Here is a 19,431-nt window from a genome sequence, read left to right on the forward strand (position 1 = left end):
AGGTGGTAATTTCGTCAGTGCTGATTGTTTTTAAGTGCAGGCCAAGGTCTTGAGGCACTGCACCCAGTGTGTCGATCACCACTGGCACTGCACCCAGTGTGTCGATCACCACTGGAACCACCTTGACTGACTTGTGCCAGAGTTTTTGCAGTTTGATCTTTAAATCCTCATGTCAACTTTTCGAGTTGTTTCTCTTAAATTCTACTGTCGCCTGAGATTGCAACATCGACAATCCATACTTTGTTTTTTTCCACGATTGTGAGGAAGCCCCAGAGTAGTTTGATGTGTTCATTGTCTGTAACTTTTTCAAGCTTGTGATCCCACCAATTTTTCACAGGCATATGGTATTTGCGGCACAAGTTCCAATGGATGATCAGAGTAATGGTATTATGCCTCTGCTTGTAGTCCATCTGTGTGGTTTTCTTGCAGCAGCCGAGGATGCGATGCATTGCTTAGCCTGCTTCCTTGCAAAATCTACGCTTGGGATCTGTCGTCGACTTTTTAATTCTGGCTTTGATGGCATTGGCTCGAATGGCTTGTTATATTTTATTTATTATTATTATTATTATTATCATTATTATTATTATTGGTTTTTCTTCCAGTGTGACTTGAAAATACTTCTTTTGCACTTTTCAAACATGTATCATTTATGATCATCATCATCATCTTCATATTATTATTATTATTATTATTATTAACACAACAAGATGAGTCCACAGCAAACAAGATCACTCTGCTGGCTGTTGTATTGGATCACACATCGGACACTTCTCAAGTGTCTAGGACACTTATTATTATGACTAGTTGTCCCCTGCCATGCGTTGCGGTGGCCCAGTCTGTCTATATGTGTTTTTGTGTGTATATATTTGTGTATATATGTGTGTTTGTGTATATATGTGGTTTTGTGCATGCATTGTAATATATTTGGGGGGGGGGGTATTATTATTTTCCTTCCATTGGAACTTGCAACACTTCCTTTTTGCTCCTTGTTCAAACATGTATTGTTTATCATTATAATTATTATTTGAAACACAACAAGATGAGTCCACAGCAGACAAGATCACTCCGCTGGCTGTTGTATTGGATCACACGTCGGACACTTCCCAAGTGTCTAGGACTGTGTGATGTATTATTATTATTATTATTATTATTATTATTATTATTAGAAACACAACAAGATGAATCCACAGCCTTTGTTTGTATTATTATTATTATTATTATTATTATTATTATTATTATTAGAAACACAACAAGATTAGTACACAGCAAACAAGATCACTCTGCTGACTGTTGTATTGGATCACACATCGGACACTTCCCAAATCTCTAGGACTGTGTGATGTATTATTATTATTATTATTATTATTATTATTATTATTAGAAACACAACAAGATGAATCCACAGCCTTTGTATGTATGTATGTATGTATGTATTATTATTATTATTATTATTATTAGAAACACAATAAGATTAGTACACAGCAAACAAGATCACTCTGCTGACTGTTGTATTGGATCACACATCGGACACTTCCCAAATCTCTAGGACTGTGTGATGTATTATTATTATTATTATTATTATTAGAAACACAACAAGATGAATCCACAGCCTTTGTATGTATGTCTGTATGTATTATTATTATTATTATTATTATTATTATTATTATTAGAAACACAATAAGATTAGTACACAGCAAACAAGATCACTCTGCTGACTGTTGTATTGGATTATTATTATTATTATTATTATTATTATTATTATTATTATGTGAAACACAACAAGATGAGTCCACAGCAGACACTCTGCTGGCTGTTGAATTGGATCACATGTCGGGCACTTTCCAAGTGTCTAGGACTGTGTGATGTATCGGCAAATAATGCGTGCAGATCCCAGTAAGGTGGCCTTTTGCAGCTGATAGGTGGAAATTTTGTCAGTGCTGATTGTTTTTAAATGCAGGCCAAGGTCTTGAGGCACTGCACCCAGTGTGCCAATCACCACTGAGACCACCTTGACTGGTTTGTGCCAGATTCTTTGCAATTTGATTTTAAATCCTTCTATCATCATCATCATCATCATCATCATCATTAGCCATCCCCTGCCATGTGTTGCTGTGGCCCAGTCTGTGTATATGTGTTTTGTGTGTATATGTTTGGGTACATATATGTGTATAATCATCATCATCATCATCATCAGCATTTAAAGATCGAACTGCAAAGACTCTGGCACAAGCCAGTCAAGGTGGTCCCAGTGGTGATCAGCAGCACCTAAAGACCTTGGCCTGGACTTAAAAACAATCACCACTAACAATCAGCACTGTATTATTATTATTATTATAGCTTTTCTTATTATAAATATAATCTAACATGATATGAGGATTTAAAGATCGAACTGCAAAGACTCTGGCACAAGCTAGCTAAGGTGGTCCCAGTGGTGATCGGCATACTGGGTGCAGTGCCTAAAGGCCTTGGCCTGCACTTAAAAACAATCAGCACTGAAAAGCAGCACTGTATTATTATTATTATTATTATTATTATTATAGCTTTTCTTATTATAAATATAATCTAACATGATATGAGGATTTAAAGATCGAACTGTAAAGACTCTGGCACAAACCAGTCAAGATGGTCCCAGTGGTGATCGGCACACTGGGTGCAGCGCCTAAAGGCCTTGGCCTGGACTTAAAAACAATCAGTACTAACAATCAGCACTGTATTATTATTATTATTATTATTATTATAGCTTTTCTTATTGTAAATATAATCTAACATGATATGAGGATTTAAAGATCGAAGTGCAAGGACTCTGGCACAAGCCAGTCAAGGTGGTCCCAGTGGTGATCGGCATACTGGGTGCAGCGCCTAAAGACCTTGGCCTGGACTTAAAAACAATCCGCACTGTATTATTATTATAGCTTTTCTTCCATTGTATATTGCAATACTTTCTTTCTATTTTGTTTTAAATTATGTCTAGGCTATTTTAATATGAATTGACTGCCCAAAATATCTCATAAATAGATAGATAGATGGATAGAAAGAGTTATAGAATTAATTAACATATTATTAAAGTAAAAATGGACTGGATTTCAAACAAATTATACACAGAGACACAAACACACACACACATATACACATAGCAGGCCTAAAGAGATGATTTAAAACAATATTTTACTATTATTTCCCACTGAATCCTAGGCGTTTACTCTGATATAGGGCCACATTCCAGCCAACAGTAACTCAAGGAAGGCTTTCCAAAGGCCTGTCTGGTGGAATCCGGGCTTGAGGGCGTTGTCGCGCGATGGACGCGCGTTAAAGGCCCCGTCCGCACTTACCTTGAAGTCGTTGCCGCTGAGGTCCACCCCGCGGATGAAAGGCAAGACCCCGGTGGCCGCCATGGCGTTGGAAGAGGGAGGAAAGGGCGGAGAGAGGGCCCAGCTGCCGCCTTCGCTTCCTCAGTGACTGGAAATAGAGAGGGCGAGGCGGGGGCGGGGCCTCATCTCCATATCGCCCGTCACTCAAGAGACGCGCCACGCCCACACTCGCCGTGAGAGTAGAAAAGGAGAAGGCGGGGCGGGGTTTATTTATTTGCATACCGCCTGCCACTCAAGTTCTGCGCCACGCCCACAGGCGGCTTTTCAGGCAGAGAATGCGAGGGGGCGTGGCTTTATTTGCATATCGTCGCTACTCAAGCTCAGCGCCATTCCCACACTCATTCTTTTCAGGCAGAGGGGGAAAGAATGGCTTCATTTGCATACCGTATGCCACTCAAACCCGGCGCCACGCCCACAGTCGAGCTTTTCAGACAGGACACCGCGAGAGGGAGGCGTGGCCTAATTTGCATAATGCCGGCCACTCAAGCTGTGCGCCCCGCCCACACTTGCCCTTTTCAAGCACAGCGAACAAGAGGCGTGGCTTTCTTTGCATATCACTTGCCCCTCAAGCACACAGTCGCGCTTTTCAGGTAGAGAACCTCGAGGGGGAGGCGTGGCTTCGTTTGCATAATTTCTGTCACTCAAGCCATGCGCCACGACCACTATCTTTTCAGGCAGAGGGGAACGGGGGCGGGCCTTATCTGCATATCCCCGCCACTCAAGCAGTTCGCCACGCCCACAATCTATCCTTCCCGAGAACTCGTGGCCGTGGCTTTATTTGCATATCCCCGCCACTCAAGCAATTCGCCACGCCCACAATCTCTCTTTCCCGATAACTCGTGGGCAGGGCTTTATTTGCATATCGCCTGCCACTCAAGCTCCGCGCCACGCCCACACTTGCCTCTTTTCAGGCAGAGCGAACAAGAGGCGTGGCTTTATTTGCATATCTCAGTGGCCCCGCCTACAAGAAGGGATGTCTAAACGCTCCCACTTCCTGGTTTGGTTTTTTTGAGGACTTCAATCCCCAGACTTCCCAACCCTAAACCAACGTGGCTGGGGCTTCTGGGAGTTGCAGTCCGAAACTGCAGGAGTCCCTTTTTTCCCCTAGGGGCGCTTTTGTAAACGTCATAAAGTGCTCAGCTCCGAGGAGAGGAAAGGAAAAAAAGGCGTGCTGTGGCTTTAAGGCCCAGGCCCCGCCCCCTTCTCAGCCTACGCACATCAAAGGGAACCAGGGAAGCAGGAAGAGGAGGCTCGGCGTTCTAGGATGGAACGTTGAGGCGCGGCGGCGCGCTGCCATTGGCTGCTGCTCCCAACGTTCTATCCCCTTGACCTTGCTGGACGCGTGTCCGCGGAACGTGTGAACCCTGCTTTTCGCGTTTCCTGATACGTATCAGCTCGCAGCTCCTGGGGGATCGATTGGAGAGGTTTAGGGGAAGCGAGGGGCCTCTTCCACCCAGGCGTAAGTAGCCCCCTCTCCCTTTAGGGCGGTTTTCTATTTCCTGCTCAGCCTCATGGGCTTTGTAGTTCCTGAAGCTGTGTTGGTTCAGCTTATTGTGCATTTTTGTCCCTGAAAGTGTTCTGGTTCTGCCTAAATGAGCCTTATGAGTCCTTAGATATGGGACATTATTATTAATAATACTATTAAATATTAGAAACCTGTGAACAGGGGCGGCTCATCCATTACGCGAAGTAAGCGGTCGCAGAACACTTTTTTTTTTGCCAGGGGCGCAGAGGCGCCTCTGTACATGCCCCTCGACCGCCACTTGAGGAGCGCCCCCTCAGCTCATAACAGCCCTAGAAGTCCAGGGGGAGCCTCGGCTTTCTTGCCTTGCTGCCAGGCGATCCTCTTCCCATAGGGACTGGGCCCTTGAGCCTTGCCTCGCCCCTCTCGTTCCTGCTCCACCTGGCCACCAGGTGCATGAGCAGAGCTGGCGCTCAATCGTTCTCCGCGTTCGATCGCTTCCCCATGACTGGCTCCCTTTCCCGATCCCCTGATGCTCCACCCGCCTCCTCTCCTCTCCCCAATCCGCGGGTGGGCCAAGAGGCGGTGCTGCCGCGCCTGGCCCGCTTCAGGTCCGGAGGCGTGTCTGAAGACCCCAGCGTGCGCACCAAAGTCGCCTCTTCTCCTCACTTTCTCTTCAGCCATTGGGACCAAGAGAGAGAGAGAGAGAGAGCCCCTCCGGCTGGAGGTATCTCCCACCTCCGCTCCCTCCTTTGTTTTTGCGCCTACCTTCAGGAAAAGTGGGCATCTCCACCTCTCTCTCTCTCTCTCTCTCTTGGTCCCAATGACTGAGGAGAAAGTCAGGAGAAGAGGTGACTTTTGGTGCACACGCCGGGGTCTTCAGGCACGCCTCCAGACCCTAAGCGGGCCAGGCAAGGGAGCAAGTGCGGCCAGTGTAGTTACTGGGATGTATAGTTCACCTACAATCAAAGAGCATTCTGAACTCCACCAGTGATGGAATTGAACCAAATATGGCACACAGAACTCCCACGACAAGCAGAAAATATATATCAATGATTGGTTGGGGGTGGGGCGCCAAAATACTGTTTGCTTACTGTTGAAAATTACCTAGGGCCGCCTCTGCCTGTGAATCTGTTGTATATTTTAGTCCCTGAAACTGTTATGGTTCAGCCTCATGGGTCTTAGAGCCCATAGGCTTGTGCGCCAGCTGCCAAAAAGCCAAACTTGACCACAGTGGACAATGCCTTAGTTTCATCCAGAGTGGACTACTGTAATGCACTCTACGTGGGGCTGCCTTTGAAGACGGTTCGGAAACTGCAGCTAAGGTCAGCTGCCAGATTACTAACTGGGGCTAGCTATAGGGAACATACATACCATGCCCCTACTAAAGCAGCTCCACTGGCTCCTGACAAGTTTCTGGGCTCAATTCAAGGTGCAGGTTATCACCTATGGAGCCCTGTACACTTTGGGTCCAACCTATCTTCGAGACCGCATCTTTATGAACCGACACAGGCTTGAGATCGACACGGTAGGCCCTTCTCTTGGTCTCAAGCGAGGTTGGTGGGGATGAGAGAGAGGGCCTTCTCTGTGTTGGCTCCCTGACTCTGGAATACCTCCCCAAAAGAGATTAGGTTAGGCCCCAACTTTAAATCTTTCTAGTCTAGTATAAAAACATGGATTTTAATGATTTTAATTGCTACTTGTTATTGTTTTTATACGGTTTATACTATATGTAATTGCTTTTGACGGTATTTTATCTTGTGGGGCATTGATTGCCAAATGTAAACCGCCTCGAGTCGCCTCTAGGCAGAGAGGGATGGTATACAACTATAGTAAATAAATAAAAAAAATTTTAAGCAGGCTTTTGACCTCGAGTAAGCTGAAATGGGCCCATATGAGTCTGACACTCCGGCAATTTTGTTGTGAATTGGTGGCAGCTAGTTTTACAAGATGGTCTGCATTTTTTAAATTGTGCTATTTTATTTTATATGTGTGGATAGTGGTTGTTTTTATAACTTCTATGTGATATTATTTTATACTCATGTACTGTTTATGTTTTATGCTACACCTTGGAGTGCATTGTAAGGCTCGGGGAGCTAGTGGCAGGATATAAATAAAGATTGTTGTTATTATTATTAGGTGCTGATTTATTATTATTATTATTATTATTATTATTATTATTATTTGATACACAACAAAAGTACTGTACAGCAAACAAGATCACTCTGCTGGCTGTTGTATTGGATCACACATTGCACTCTTCCCAAGTGTCTAGGACTGTGTGATGTATCGGCAAACAATGTCATGTCCAGCACTTTTAACTGTACCCATTACATTTGGCCCGGCCCTAGTTTTTAAATGTGTCATGGTGTATTGTTTTATTGTTTATTGTTACTGCTTTAATGTTTTTCGGTTTGCTTATGAGTTATATAATGTATTGTTGTTGTTTTATTGAGGGCCTTGGCCTTTGTAAGCCGCATCGAGTCCTTCGGGAGATGTTAGCGGGGTACAAATAAAGATAATATAATAATAATAATAATAATAATAATAATGCGTGCAGATCCAAGTAGGGTGGCCTTTTGCAGCTTACAGATGGTCATTTTGTCAATGCTGATTGTTTCCAAGTGTATTATTATTATTATTTTACTAAAACAAAGACACAGTATGTCACAGCAAACGAGATCTATATGCTGGATTTCCTATCACAAAATCACAAGTCAAACACTTCCCAAGTGTCTAGGACTGTGTGATGTATTTTTGAATGATGCGCACAGATCCAAGTAAGGTGGCCTTTTGCAGTTGACAGATTATTATTATTATTATTATTATTATTATTATTATTATTTGAAACACAACAGGATGAGTCCACAGCAGACACTCTGCTGGCTGTTGTATTGGCTCAGTCTAGGACTGTGTGATGTATCGGCAAATAATGCGTGCACATCCCAGTAAGATGGCCTTTTGCAGCTGGCAGATGGTAATTTTGTCAGCATCGATTGTATTTAAGTGCAGACCAAGGTCTTTAGCCACTGCACTCAGTGTGCCGATCACCACTGGGACCACCTTGACTGGTTTGTGCCAGAATCTTTGTAGTTCAATCTTTAAATCCTAATATTGTGTCATCTTTTCCAGTTGTTTCTCTTCAATCCTGCTGTCACCTGGGATTGCAACATCGATAATCCATACTTTGTTTTTTAACACGATCATGAGGTCAGGAGTATTGTACTCCAAAACTGTCTGTCTGAATCCGGAAGTCCCAGTGGAGTTTGGCATGTTCATTCTCTGTAACTTTTTCTGGCTTGTGATCCCACCAGTTCTTTGTTGCAGGCAGATGGTATTTGTGGCACAAGTTCCAATGGATCACCTGAGCAACGGTGTTGTGCCTCTGCTTGTAGTCTGTCTGTGCGATCTTCTTGCAGCAGCTGAGGATATGATCTATGGTTTCATCTGCTTCCTTGCAGAGTCTACATTTGGGACCTGTCATTGACTTTTCAATTCTGGCTTTGATATTATTACTATTATTATTATTATTATTATTATTATTATTATGAAACCAGTTCAGACCATGGAACAACCAACTGGTTCAAGATTGGGAAAGGAGTACGGCAGGACTGTATACTCTCACCCATCCTATTCAACTTGTATGCAGAACACATCATGCGATGTGTGGGGCTTGAGGAATCCAGGGGTGGAGTTAAAATTCCTAGAAGAAACATTCACAACCTGAGTTATGCAGATGATACCACTTTGATGTCTGAAAGTGAGGAGGAGCTGAGGAGCCTTATCACCAAGGTCAAAGAAGAAAATGCAAAAGCTGGGTTGGAGTTGAACATCCAAGAAAACCAAGATTATGGCAACCAGATTAATTGATAACAGGCAAAAAGAGGGAGAAAACATGGAGGCAGGGACAGATTTTGTAATTTTAGGCGCAAAGATTACCGCAGACACTGACTGCAGCCAGGAAATCAGAAGACGTTTCCTTCTTGGGAGGAGAGCAATGACCAATCTCGATAAAAGAGTGAAGAGTAGAGACATCACAATGGCAACAAAGATCTGCATAATTAAAGCAATGGTGTTCCCCGTACTAACCTATGGATGTGAGAGTTGGACGATAACTAAGGCATGAGCGAAGGAAGAGAGATGCTTTTGAACTGGAGGAAAATCCTGGGAGTGCTTTGGACCACGAGAAGGTCCAACCAGTCCATCCTCCAGGAAATAAAGCCCGACTGCTCACTGGAGGGAAGGATATTAAAGGCAAAGATGAAGTACTCTGGCCACAGAATTTATTTATTTATTTATCGTGTCGGGGCAACCAGACAATTGTATTACATTTCTAACAGAACAAACAAACATACAAAACACAGAATTTGCAAGCTTGGTAGTTGATTAAATGTCCTTTGACCAGTAGCTGGGCACTTGGAGTGCTTCTGGTGTTGCCGCAAGAAGGTCCTCCATTATGCATGTGGCAGGGCTCAGGTTGCATTGCAGCAGGTAGTCTGTGGTTTGCTCTTCTCTACACTCGCATGTCGTGGATTCCACTTTGTGGCCCGATTTCTTAAGATTAACTCTGCATCTTGTGGTGCCAGAGCGCAGTCTGTTCAGCGCCTTCCAAATCGCCCAGTTTTCTGTGTGCCCAGGGGGGAATCTCTCATTTGGTATCAGCCATTGGTTGAGTTTCTGGGTTTGAGCCTGCCACTTTTTGACTCTCGCTTGCTGAGGTGTTCCAGCGAGTGTCTCTGTAGATCTTAGAAAACTATTTCTAGATTTAAGTCGTTGACGTGCTGGCTGATACCCAAACAAGGGATGGGCTGGAGATGTCACTGCCTTGGTCCTTTCACTATTGGGGGACATGAGAGAAGCCTCCTCGCAGGATTGCAAGACATCCGGGCGTCCCCTGGGCAACGTATTTGTAGATGGCTGATTGTCTCACTCCAGAAGCAACCAGAGGCCACATAATGAGAAGACAGGAAAACTTGGAGAAGATGATATGCTGGGGAACAAGGAAGGAAAAAGGAAGAGGGGCCGACCAAGGGCAAGATGGAGGGATGGTATCCTTTAAGGGACTGACTCCACCTTGAAGGAGCTGGGGGTGGTGACGGCCGACAGGGAGCTCTGGCATGGGCTGGTCCAGGAGGTCACAAAGAGTTGGAAGCAACTGAACGAAAACAACAACAAAATGAAACCAGTTAAGCCTTGTGGCCCTTGAGGCTGTGCTGATTTACTGAATGCTAAGATTATTGTCTGTTTCTGGGAACTTTGAGCCTTCTTTAGAATGTGGTGCAGAGATAAGACGAAGTTGCATTCCAAAACTTCCTGCTTCAAGCGAAACAACAGCAAAACATTGCACAACAATATTTCCCTTAATACGAAGGAAGAAAAGCACCAATCTGTTGTCCATTTTGGTTGGCAAAAGAGAAATATGCACTCTGCCCATGTTTAGGAAACCCCTTTCCTGCCTGAAAAGGACTGGGATACATTCCAGAAAAGCCAGGCCCTGGTTTAGAGAAAAGACAAACCAAGTCCAGTTTCAGAAACTGGGATTCAGCCTCATGGGCCTTATAGTCCTTGGTTATATTCTGAATCTATGAATCCAGGGTGGATCGTGGTGTTCACATACTCAGGAAGGCAGCCATTGCATTCAAATACCGACAGAGTCATTGCCTCTGCGTGAGATCTGTATTTTGCCATCCGTTCCCATAACAAGAATAATAATAATAGTTCTTAAAGCATATTGAGTGTTACATGACTCATAAGTGCCACTGAACTAAAGTAGGCGAGGAATCGAAGCAGGGAGTGCCACTGTTGTTGATTTGCCAGCTCTGTTCCGTTATTTCTTATTTTGCTAACATGCTAACCTTCTGTACCCGGTGTTGCCCAGGTTTTGCATTTTGTAATGCTGTTCTTCGTATCTATGTATCTGTATCAGGCATGGGCAAACTTTGGCCCATGGACTTCAACTCCCACCGGCTATTAGGAATTGTGGGAGTTGAAGTCCAAAACGCCACAGAGCCGAAGTTTGCCCATGTCTTATCTATATATGCAAATACGAGGGTTGAATGAAAAGTAATGCCTTCACCTTCGTAACTCCTCAACAGATGGCAGTACTGGTATGCAGCATGTACTGACTTGTTCAGTAGACTCTCCTCTACAGTTCAGTTTTGGTGGGAAGCCTTAGCATTGAACGGTTGTGTTGTTAAAATGCGAAGTATGGAAGCCTGTGCAGGCGGTCGATCAGTGCAACTTATGCAACGCACAGTCATTGATTTCTTAACAGCAGAAGGTGTCACCCAAAGGAAATTCATCAGAGAACGCAAGCTGTTTATAGGGATTGTGTTGATGTGAGTACTGTGCGTTGTTGGGCGAGAAAGTTTAAAGATGTTGAGGTGGGAACATCTGACTTGCATGGCAAACAAAGAGTTGAACACAGCATATTATTTGAGAACACAGAAATGCTGGACCACACCAACAACCACCATGTCAGACTACACAGAGAAGCCATTGAAATCCACAAGCATGTGGACAATTTCAACAGAAAGGAAGAGACCATGAAAATGAACAAAATCTGGCTACCAGTATTAAAAAACTCTAAAATTACAACAGCAAAACAGCAGAGAGGAAACAACCAGGCACATCTTAACACCTCTCAACAAAAGATTTTCCCAGGCTCAGGCAGGCCTTCAAATGCTAATGAAGGTGGTCAGTTGAAACATTCACACCTAGCTCCAGCAGAGAAGAGCTCTTTGCCCCACCCCAGCCATTCCACAGATATATAAACCCATTGTCCTATTTCCAACAGACCTCACTACCTCTGAGGATGCTTGCCATAGATGCAGGTGAAATTTCAGGAGAAATGCCTCTAGAACATGGCCCTATAGCCAGAAAAAAACCTACAAGAACCTAGTGATTCCAGCCATGAAAGCCTTCAACAATACAAAGAGTTGGATGTTCTGTGACAGCAACCACCGAGTTTCACAAGCAAAAGGTTGACAGATTTATTCAGGACGATCGCCGTATCACTCAGAGAGAAATTTCAAGCATAATCAGCATTTCACAAGAACGTGTGGGTCACATTATTGCTTTGTTTGGCTATCGAAAGATCTGTGTACGATGGGGTTGCGGAAACAGAGTGTCGACTTCTTCCGTGACGGCTTCAAAAAACTTGTTCATAGTTGGCAGAAATGTATCCCATTGTCTGGTGATTATGTAGAAAAGTGAATAGTAGTAGTTAAAGAGCACATTCTAAAGATTGTTGTAGGTTTTTTCGAGCTATGTGGCCATGTTCTAGATGCCTCTAGAACATGGCCATATAGCCCGAAAAAAACCTACAACAACCCAGTGATTCCGGCCATGAAAGCCTTCGACAATATATTCTAAGGATTGTTTCTGCGTTTGATTTATTAAAATATTCCCATCCAAACCCAAGTAATGAAGGTGGAGGCATTACTTTTCATTCAACCCTTGTGGATATTAATTCCACAGCCTCTGACTCTCTTGTTTTTCCTTCTCTCTGGCAGGCGAGGTGATGGCGGACTTTGGGGCCAAGCAGGGGAAGAGGCGGGACGATAGCGGCCTGGGCGGCCTGGTGGACTTCCTGTTGGCCAACGCCCGGGTGGTCCTTGGGGTCAGTGGGGCAGCCATCTTGGCCATCGCGACCCTGGCTGTCAAGAGGGTGAGTCTGGCTAGTCCTTTCCACAGTTAGATAGCCTTGTTTGAACCCATCCCTTGATGTATTTCGTAATTTTAAGATATAGTGAGTCCTTGAGTTACAAACATCTGAATTACAAATGACTCCTAGTTAAGAATGGGGGTGAGACAACAGGAAACAGGAGGAATCTTTCTCTAGGAAGGGAAATCCACTCCTGGAAGAGTTATTATAATGGGGGAAAGGGGTCTCCAGTGAAGCTTTATCCCCAATCCTTGTTTCCACAACAAGCCACATTTTCCAAAATCCATTTTCAAAAGGACAGAAAGTGTGGTGGAATCTTCTGAACAGAGGTACAGACACCATAGGGATGTTCACCCTTTCCTATACGATTCAAAGCTAATATATATGTAGGTTGTTGTGTGTTTTGGGGGCTGTTTGGTCATGTTCCAGAAGCATTCTCTCCTGATGTTTCGCCTGCATCTATGGCAGACATCCTCAGCTGTTGTGAGGTCTGTTAGAAACTAGGAAAATTGGATTTGTATATCTGAAAAGCCCATGGTGGGAGAAAGAAGTCTAGTCTGCTGGAGATAGGTGTGAATATTTCAATTGGCCACCTTGATTAGCATTTGATGGCCTGACAGTTTTTAGATGTGGCTTGATACTGCCTGGGGGGATCCTTTGTTCCTCCACAAGGGAACTCCAGACAAGAAACAATCAGGGACAGCTAATCACCTCTCAAGAAAAGATTCCCCTAGGCAGCAACAAGCTACAGCTAAAAACTCTCAGGTCATAGAATCAAAGAGTTGGAAGAGACCTCATGGGCCACCCAGTCCAACCCCATTCTGCCAAGAAGCAGGAATATTGCATTCAAATAACCCCTGACAGATGCCCATTTAGCCTCTGTTTAAAAGCTTCCAAGGAAGGAGCCTCCACCACACTCCGGGGCAGAGAGTTCCACTGCTGAGCGGCTCTCACAGTCAGGAAGTTCTTCCTCATGTTCAGGTGGAATCTCCCTTCTTGTTTGTTGAAGCCATTGTTCCTCATCCTAGTCTCCAGGCAGCAGAAAACAAGCTTGCTTCCTCCTCCCTGTGACTTCCTCTCACATATTTATACATGGCTATCGTATCTCCTCTCAACCTTCTCTTCTTCAGGGTAAACATGCCTAGCTCCTTAAGCCGCTCCTCATAGGGCTTGTTCTCCAGACCCTTGATCATTTTAGGTCATCAAATGCTAATCAAGGTGGCCAATTGAAACATTCATACATACCTCCAACAGACAAGAGTTCTTTCTCCCACTCTGGACTTTCCAATTTTTCTATTTCCCAATAGACCTCACAACCTCAAGGATGCCTGCCATAGATGCAGATAAAATGTCAGGAGAGAATGCTTCTAGAACATGGCCATACATCCCGAAAAACCTACAACAGCCCAGTGTTTCCGGCCATTAAAGCTTTCAACAATACTTCTTATATATATATATACATACATACATACATACATACATACATGTGTGTGTATATATATATATATATATATATATATATATATATTTGGTTTGTTCTTAAGTTGAATCTGATTGTAAGTCAAAACAGGTACATTTTCTAAATGCAATTTCAGCTATATATATATATACACACACACACACGCTTTTAGAACATATATATATATATGGCTGAAATTGCATTTAGAAAATGTACCTGCTTTGACTTACAATCAAATTCAACTTAAGAACAAACCTACAGAACCTATCTTGTTTGTAACTTGGGGACTGCCTGCCCGTGGTTTACGATACTGGTTTGGGGTTTTCAGATGCTCATAATTAACATATGTAAATGTGTCCCATGTACATAGGGGAAGACCCTAGGTTTGAATAACACTATGTAACAAAATCCGTGTATGAAAGTGTTAATTCCTGTTTAATTGTGCAGTCCTTACTTTAAAAGTACTTGTTATACTCCAAAAACTTTGGTTTTGTGGCTTCCACAAACTATGTTGAGATTCTATGTGCTATTCATTGAAAAACTAGAGCAAAATGTTTTTGCAGCTTAATACACTTTTCCCATGTTTTGATGGTAGAACCAATTGTGAAATGACATTTATAACACAGCCACAATAATTGTGTTCCATATTGCAGCAATATAAGTAATATCTAAAAAGCCAGGGATGACAAATGTAGATACGGGTGTTCCAGGTTTGTTCTGTTCCCTTCCTCAGCAATGTCTCCCATTCAGGGTTTATTTTTACACTCGCCTCTTGGCAGAAGATAAAATAGCTGGTGACATTCCCAGTCCGCTGAACTGCCCTGGCGTCACTTGATAGAAAGCCCCAGGTGTGTGTAAATGCATCCCAAATAAATCTCTTTAGAAGGGGAGGACCCATGGCTTCACTAAATGCATTTTGTTGTTCATTCGTTCAGTCGTCTCCGACTCTTCGTGACCTCATGGACCAGCCCACGCCAGAGCTCCCTGTTGGCCGTCACCACCCCGAGCTCCTTCAAGATCAGTCCAGTCGCTTCAAGGATGCCATCCATCCATCTTGCCCTTGGTCGGCCCCTCTTCCTTTTGCCTTCCACTTTCCCCAGCATCATTGTCTTCTCTAGGCTTTGCTGTCTCCTCATGATGTGGCCAAAGGACTTCAGCTTTGTCTCTAGTCTCCTTCACTCCAGTGAGCAGTCGGGCTTTATTTCCTGGAGGATGGACTGGTTGGATCTTCTCGCAGTCCAAGGCACTCTCAGAATTTTCCTCCAACACCACAGCTCAAAAGCATTGATCTTCCTTCGCTCAACCTTCCCTAAGGTCCTTCCCTAAATGCATTACCTTTATATTAAGTGTTGGACAGAATCCTGCATCAGATGTGAAGTACTGTAGGATTCCTGTATCCACGGATGATATATCCCAGGACATTGTAGGAATAGGCGAAACCCTAGAACAGTGGTTCTCAACCTGGGGTCCCCAGATGTTTCTGGCCTACAACTCCCAAAAATCCCAGCCAGTTCACCAGCTGTTAGGATTTCTGGGAGTTGAAGGCCAAAAACATCTGGGGACCCACACGTTGAGAACCACTGCCCTAGAACAAACTATTTCTGGCAGAAGAACATTAGAGTCATGCTGAAGGATCTAAAAAATGCCTAGAAAGGACATTTTTGTAGGATTATTTGTTCCATGTCAGGAGCTACTTGAGAAACTGCAAGTCGCTTTTGGTGTGAGAGAATTGGCCATCTGCAAGGACGTTACCCAGGGGACGCCCAGATATTTGATGTTTTATCATCCTGTGGGAGGTTTCTCTCATGTCCCCACATGAGGAAGTGAAGCTGACAGAGGGAGCTCAACCTGCTCTCCCCAGAACCGTACTGCTAACCTGTCAGTCAGCAGTCTTGCCAGCACAAATGTTTAAGCCATTTTGCCCCTGGGGTTGAACCCTTGTGCCAGCATGGATTGTTTATTTGACAAAGCAACATGTTTTGGCTTGACCCTCCATCTGTTCCAATTATAGAGAAGTAAATCTAGGAAAGTGTTTTGTATTTTTGAGGAGAAAGTGTCAGGGGATTTTGAGGTTTGTAGTGCAGGGAGGCTCTACTGCTCTATTGTTGAGAGTCCCAAGCCTTGAACTGTGAAACCCAGAACTGCATAGGAAGACATGGTGGTTAGAATGGAATCGCAAGGCTATAACGGTGAATGGGCCCCAGAATCGAAGCAAAAGATGCCGGGAATCTGAGTTCACCGGAGCGTTGCTCTTTCTTCCTCTTTCTCCCTTGGCAGCTCATAGACCGGGCCACCAACCCTCCGGATGAGGATGACATTAAGGCCAAGCAGAAGTCCCTGGAGGAGAGCTGGGAGGAGCTGACCTTGATCAAATCGGTCTCCAAGGCACAGCGGACAGACCTCGACGAGCCCCTGCTGACCCCCGTCTTGGATGTGACCCCAAAAGGTCAGGACCCCGAACCCTGCCTCTTCCTCCTTTGACATCTAGGCTCAAGGTGTTCCTTTTTGGCACCATAAGATCTAGCCACGCAATACACAGGCCTTGTTGGGGAATGGGAATTCTCTGACACTGTCTAGGATTCAGTGCATCAGGTGACCTACTTATAAATACCAAGACCCTTATAACTGCAGGACCCATATTCACATTTTACTTACTCAGACCCAGCATATCATTAAGTTGCGTTGGAGGACCTAGAACAGGCATGGGCAAACTTTGGCCCATTATGTATTTTGGACTTTCCCCCTCAGTTTAAGCGGCTGAGGGGGAAAAGGAAAGGGCCTGAGGCTGTTAAGAATTGTGGGAGTTGAAGTCCAAAATATCAAAATATCCATGCCTGACCTGGAATTATACTGAAAGACCTAGAATGGTATCTCAGCAAGGAACTGGCTTGGTCTTCCATGCGATTCTATGATAGGCTTCCCCTGGAGCTAGCCATATGATTGCATTGGAAGACTTCTCAAAAAATTGAGAAGATACCATTCTAGATCCTCCAATATCATTCTAGGTCTTCCAACAATGGTATGCTAGGACAAGGAGGGAGCTAATTTAACCATGTTCAGTCATATCCATCGTTGCAAGTAACAGACTAAGAGGCACCATATTCTACTTCTCCAACTTCAAATAGGCATGCTCGGTCCTCTGATATTATTCTAGGTCCTCCAACAATAGTATACTGGGACCAAGAGGGAGCTAATTTAATGATGTTCAGTCATATCCATCATTTCAAGTAAGAGACTATAGGGCGTAATATTCTTCTCCAACCTCAAATAGGCATTCTAGGTCCTCCAATGTCATTTTGAGTCCTCCAGTGCAACCTAATAGTATGCAGGGACCAGGAGGGAGCTAATTTGATGGTGTTTAGTCATATCCATGAGTTTCGAGTAACTACGGTCCAGCCAGTAATGGATATGCAGCACCTTATAGTACTTTCACAACCTCAGATAGGACTTTTCATGGTTTTCTCCTCCTCTGCAGAACCTGGTGGCTGCCGCCTGTCCCTGGAGGCCCCCCCTGCAGTGGGATCAAGGCCTTTGTTGTGCCTCACACTTCAGGAGAAACTTCTTTCCTTCTACAAAGACCGTGTCTCCATCTCTGAAGCTGAAAAAGTGCTGGGGAAACAGTTGGCGGAAGACATCAGCACTGAGCTGCAGAACTTCCTAAAAAACAAGTCTCCGGACCTTCCCTTTGGGAGCGTGTTCCTGAGCGGCTGCCTTTGCGACGGGCTGGTCAGCCGCAACCGCTTGGAGGTCTCATTGATGCTCCCTTTAGTTTTGGAGCCCAGTCTTTGGAGCCTGGTTCCAGGAGAGCAGACGGTGGTGAACGACCCTCGGTTTGGGATGGTTAAACGGACTGGTCTGGAGTACTTCCCGCGTGGAAACAGCCCCTGGGACAGATTCATGGTCGGTGGGTATCTCTCATCCAACGTGGTCAACGACGCCCTCCTTAAAATCTTGGTGGCCTCCATCAACTGGCCAGTGATCGGCAGCATGTTGGAATGTGCCATTCGGCCTTCAATGGCTCCCAAGGAGCTCAAACTCGAGGTGTCGCATGAACAGGTCCATCTGGATGTAACTCTTTGCCCAACAGTCAAGGCTGGGGACCAAACCTTTGTCTCCACAAGCTTAGAAGAACCTGGAGAGAACCTCTGGGAACAGAGCTTCTATACAGCAGAGGTCTCCAAGCTTAAAGACCTGGATGCCTGTGATTCCGGTGTCCGGCATTGTTGCCTCAACGTCCTGAAGGCCATCTTGGAAGACCATCCCTTCTGGAGCAAAGTGGGCACCAGTCCCTTGACTCACATCATCCTCCATCTGAGCCAAACTGAATCGGACTGGTCTGAAGCCATGTTGGCCGACAGGTTTCGGGACGTCCTGGAGGAGCTGGTCCAATTCTTGGCAAAGGGCTTTCTCCCATGCTTTTTTGACAACAAAGTGAACCTTCTCAGCCATCTTCTCCCCGAAGAGGTTGAAGAGATTGGATGCACCCTCTATGAGGCCTTGGCTGAGCCAGATCTGGCCACCGCATTCAATTTATAAATGAATGACCTGCAACGATGACAATCTGAGATGACAGCACTGTGGGAATCCGGTGGCATGGACAATGCCCTTCTGTTGATTTCCCCTAACAGCATTTTTGCACCTAATGAAATGTATTAATTCTGAAGATGTTAAATGGACCTAGGTTGTGAAGAACTTATTTCTAAACTCTCTGAAATCAGCTTAGTATTGTGACTCCTGTATCGCTGTTTCCTGTTCTTTTTCTCTATAGAAACAGCCATCCAAATAGGAAAAGGCTAAGGTTATTGGGTGGTTGTGAGTTTTCCAGGCTGTCTGGCCATGTTCCGGAAGCATTCTCTCCTGACGTTTCGCCTGCATCTATGGCAGGCATCCTCAGAGGTTGTGAGGGTGGCTGCCACAGATGCAGGCAAAATGTCAGAAGAGAATGATTCTGGAACATGGCCATACAGCCCGGAAAACACAACAACCCAGAGATTCTGGTCATGAAAGCCTTTGACAATATAGTTATGTTGAAGAAAACCCCCTAAAAGGGGTAGGATTATGGGCATTTCGACCTGGTTCTCCTTTCACTGTGTAAACAAAGCTTCAATGAGTCCTCAAAAATGAAGATGAATCTCTTTCTCAGTCTGTGACCTTATAGATATCGCAGGGGATCAACTTCCAGAGGCCAGGGATTCTGGGAGTCGGCATCCAATGTATCTTTGGAGGCTGAAACGCTGAAATCTAACTGTCTTTGCCTCCCTTTTCCTCATTTGTAACTATCAGGGGCATATCTGCTTTAATGCCCATTTGGGGTGGGAAAAAGCACAGATTTCGGTACAAATTCCACTGTTTCTGTGTTTGTTTTTAAATCCCCATTAAGCCTGGGTATTCTAGACCAAGCAGTCCTGCAACCTTGAGGATATAAGTCATGCATATCAGATATTGGATGCAAACATTGCCCAGCTTTAGTTCAGGA

At 44.6% G+C, this 19,431-nt stretch overlaps 2 protein-coding genes across 2 annotated transcripts in view; one reads left to right on the plus strand and one right to left on the minus strand.

The window, feature by feature from the left end:
- LOC137097890 (protein flightless-1 homolog) overlaps nucleotides 1-3,482 on the minus strand; it is a 53,017-nt gene extending 49,535 nt beyond the window's left edge. Inside the window, exon 1 of the mRNA XM_067473262.1 lies at nucleotides 3,330-3,482. Coding sequence (XP_067329363.1) covers nucleotides 3,330-3,392 — 63 coding nt within the window. The 5' untranslated portion in view covers nucleotides 3,393-3,482. The remainder of the gene's footprint in view (nucleotides 1-3,329) is intronic.
- A 1,024-nt stretch (nucleotides 3,483-4,506) lies between these two features.
- Nucleotides 4,507-18,875, plus strand: LOC132780483 (mitochondrial dynamics protein MID49). The gene is made up of 4 exons (XM_067473672.1): nucleotides 4,507-4,827; nucleotides 12,345-12,499; nucleotides 16,233-16,401; nucleotides 17,431-18,875. Exons 2-4 carry the CDS (start codon nucleotides 12,353-12,355, stop codon nucleotides 18,489-18,491), a joined length of 1,377 nt encoding a protein of 458 aa, XP_067329773.1. The 5' UTR covers nucleotides 4,507-4,827; nucleotides 12,345-12,352; the 3' UTR covers nucleotides 18,492-18,875.
- Nucleotides 18,876-19,431: the final 556 nt, after the last annotated feature.

The sequence above is a fragment of the Anolis sagrei genome, chromosome X (genome assembly GCF_037176765.1).
Source record: "Anolis sagrei isolate rAnoSag1 chromosome X, rAnoSag1.mat, whole genome shotgun sequence".
NCBI lineage: Eukaryota > Metazoa > Chordata > Lepidosauria > Squamata > Dactyloidae > Anolis > Anolis sagrei.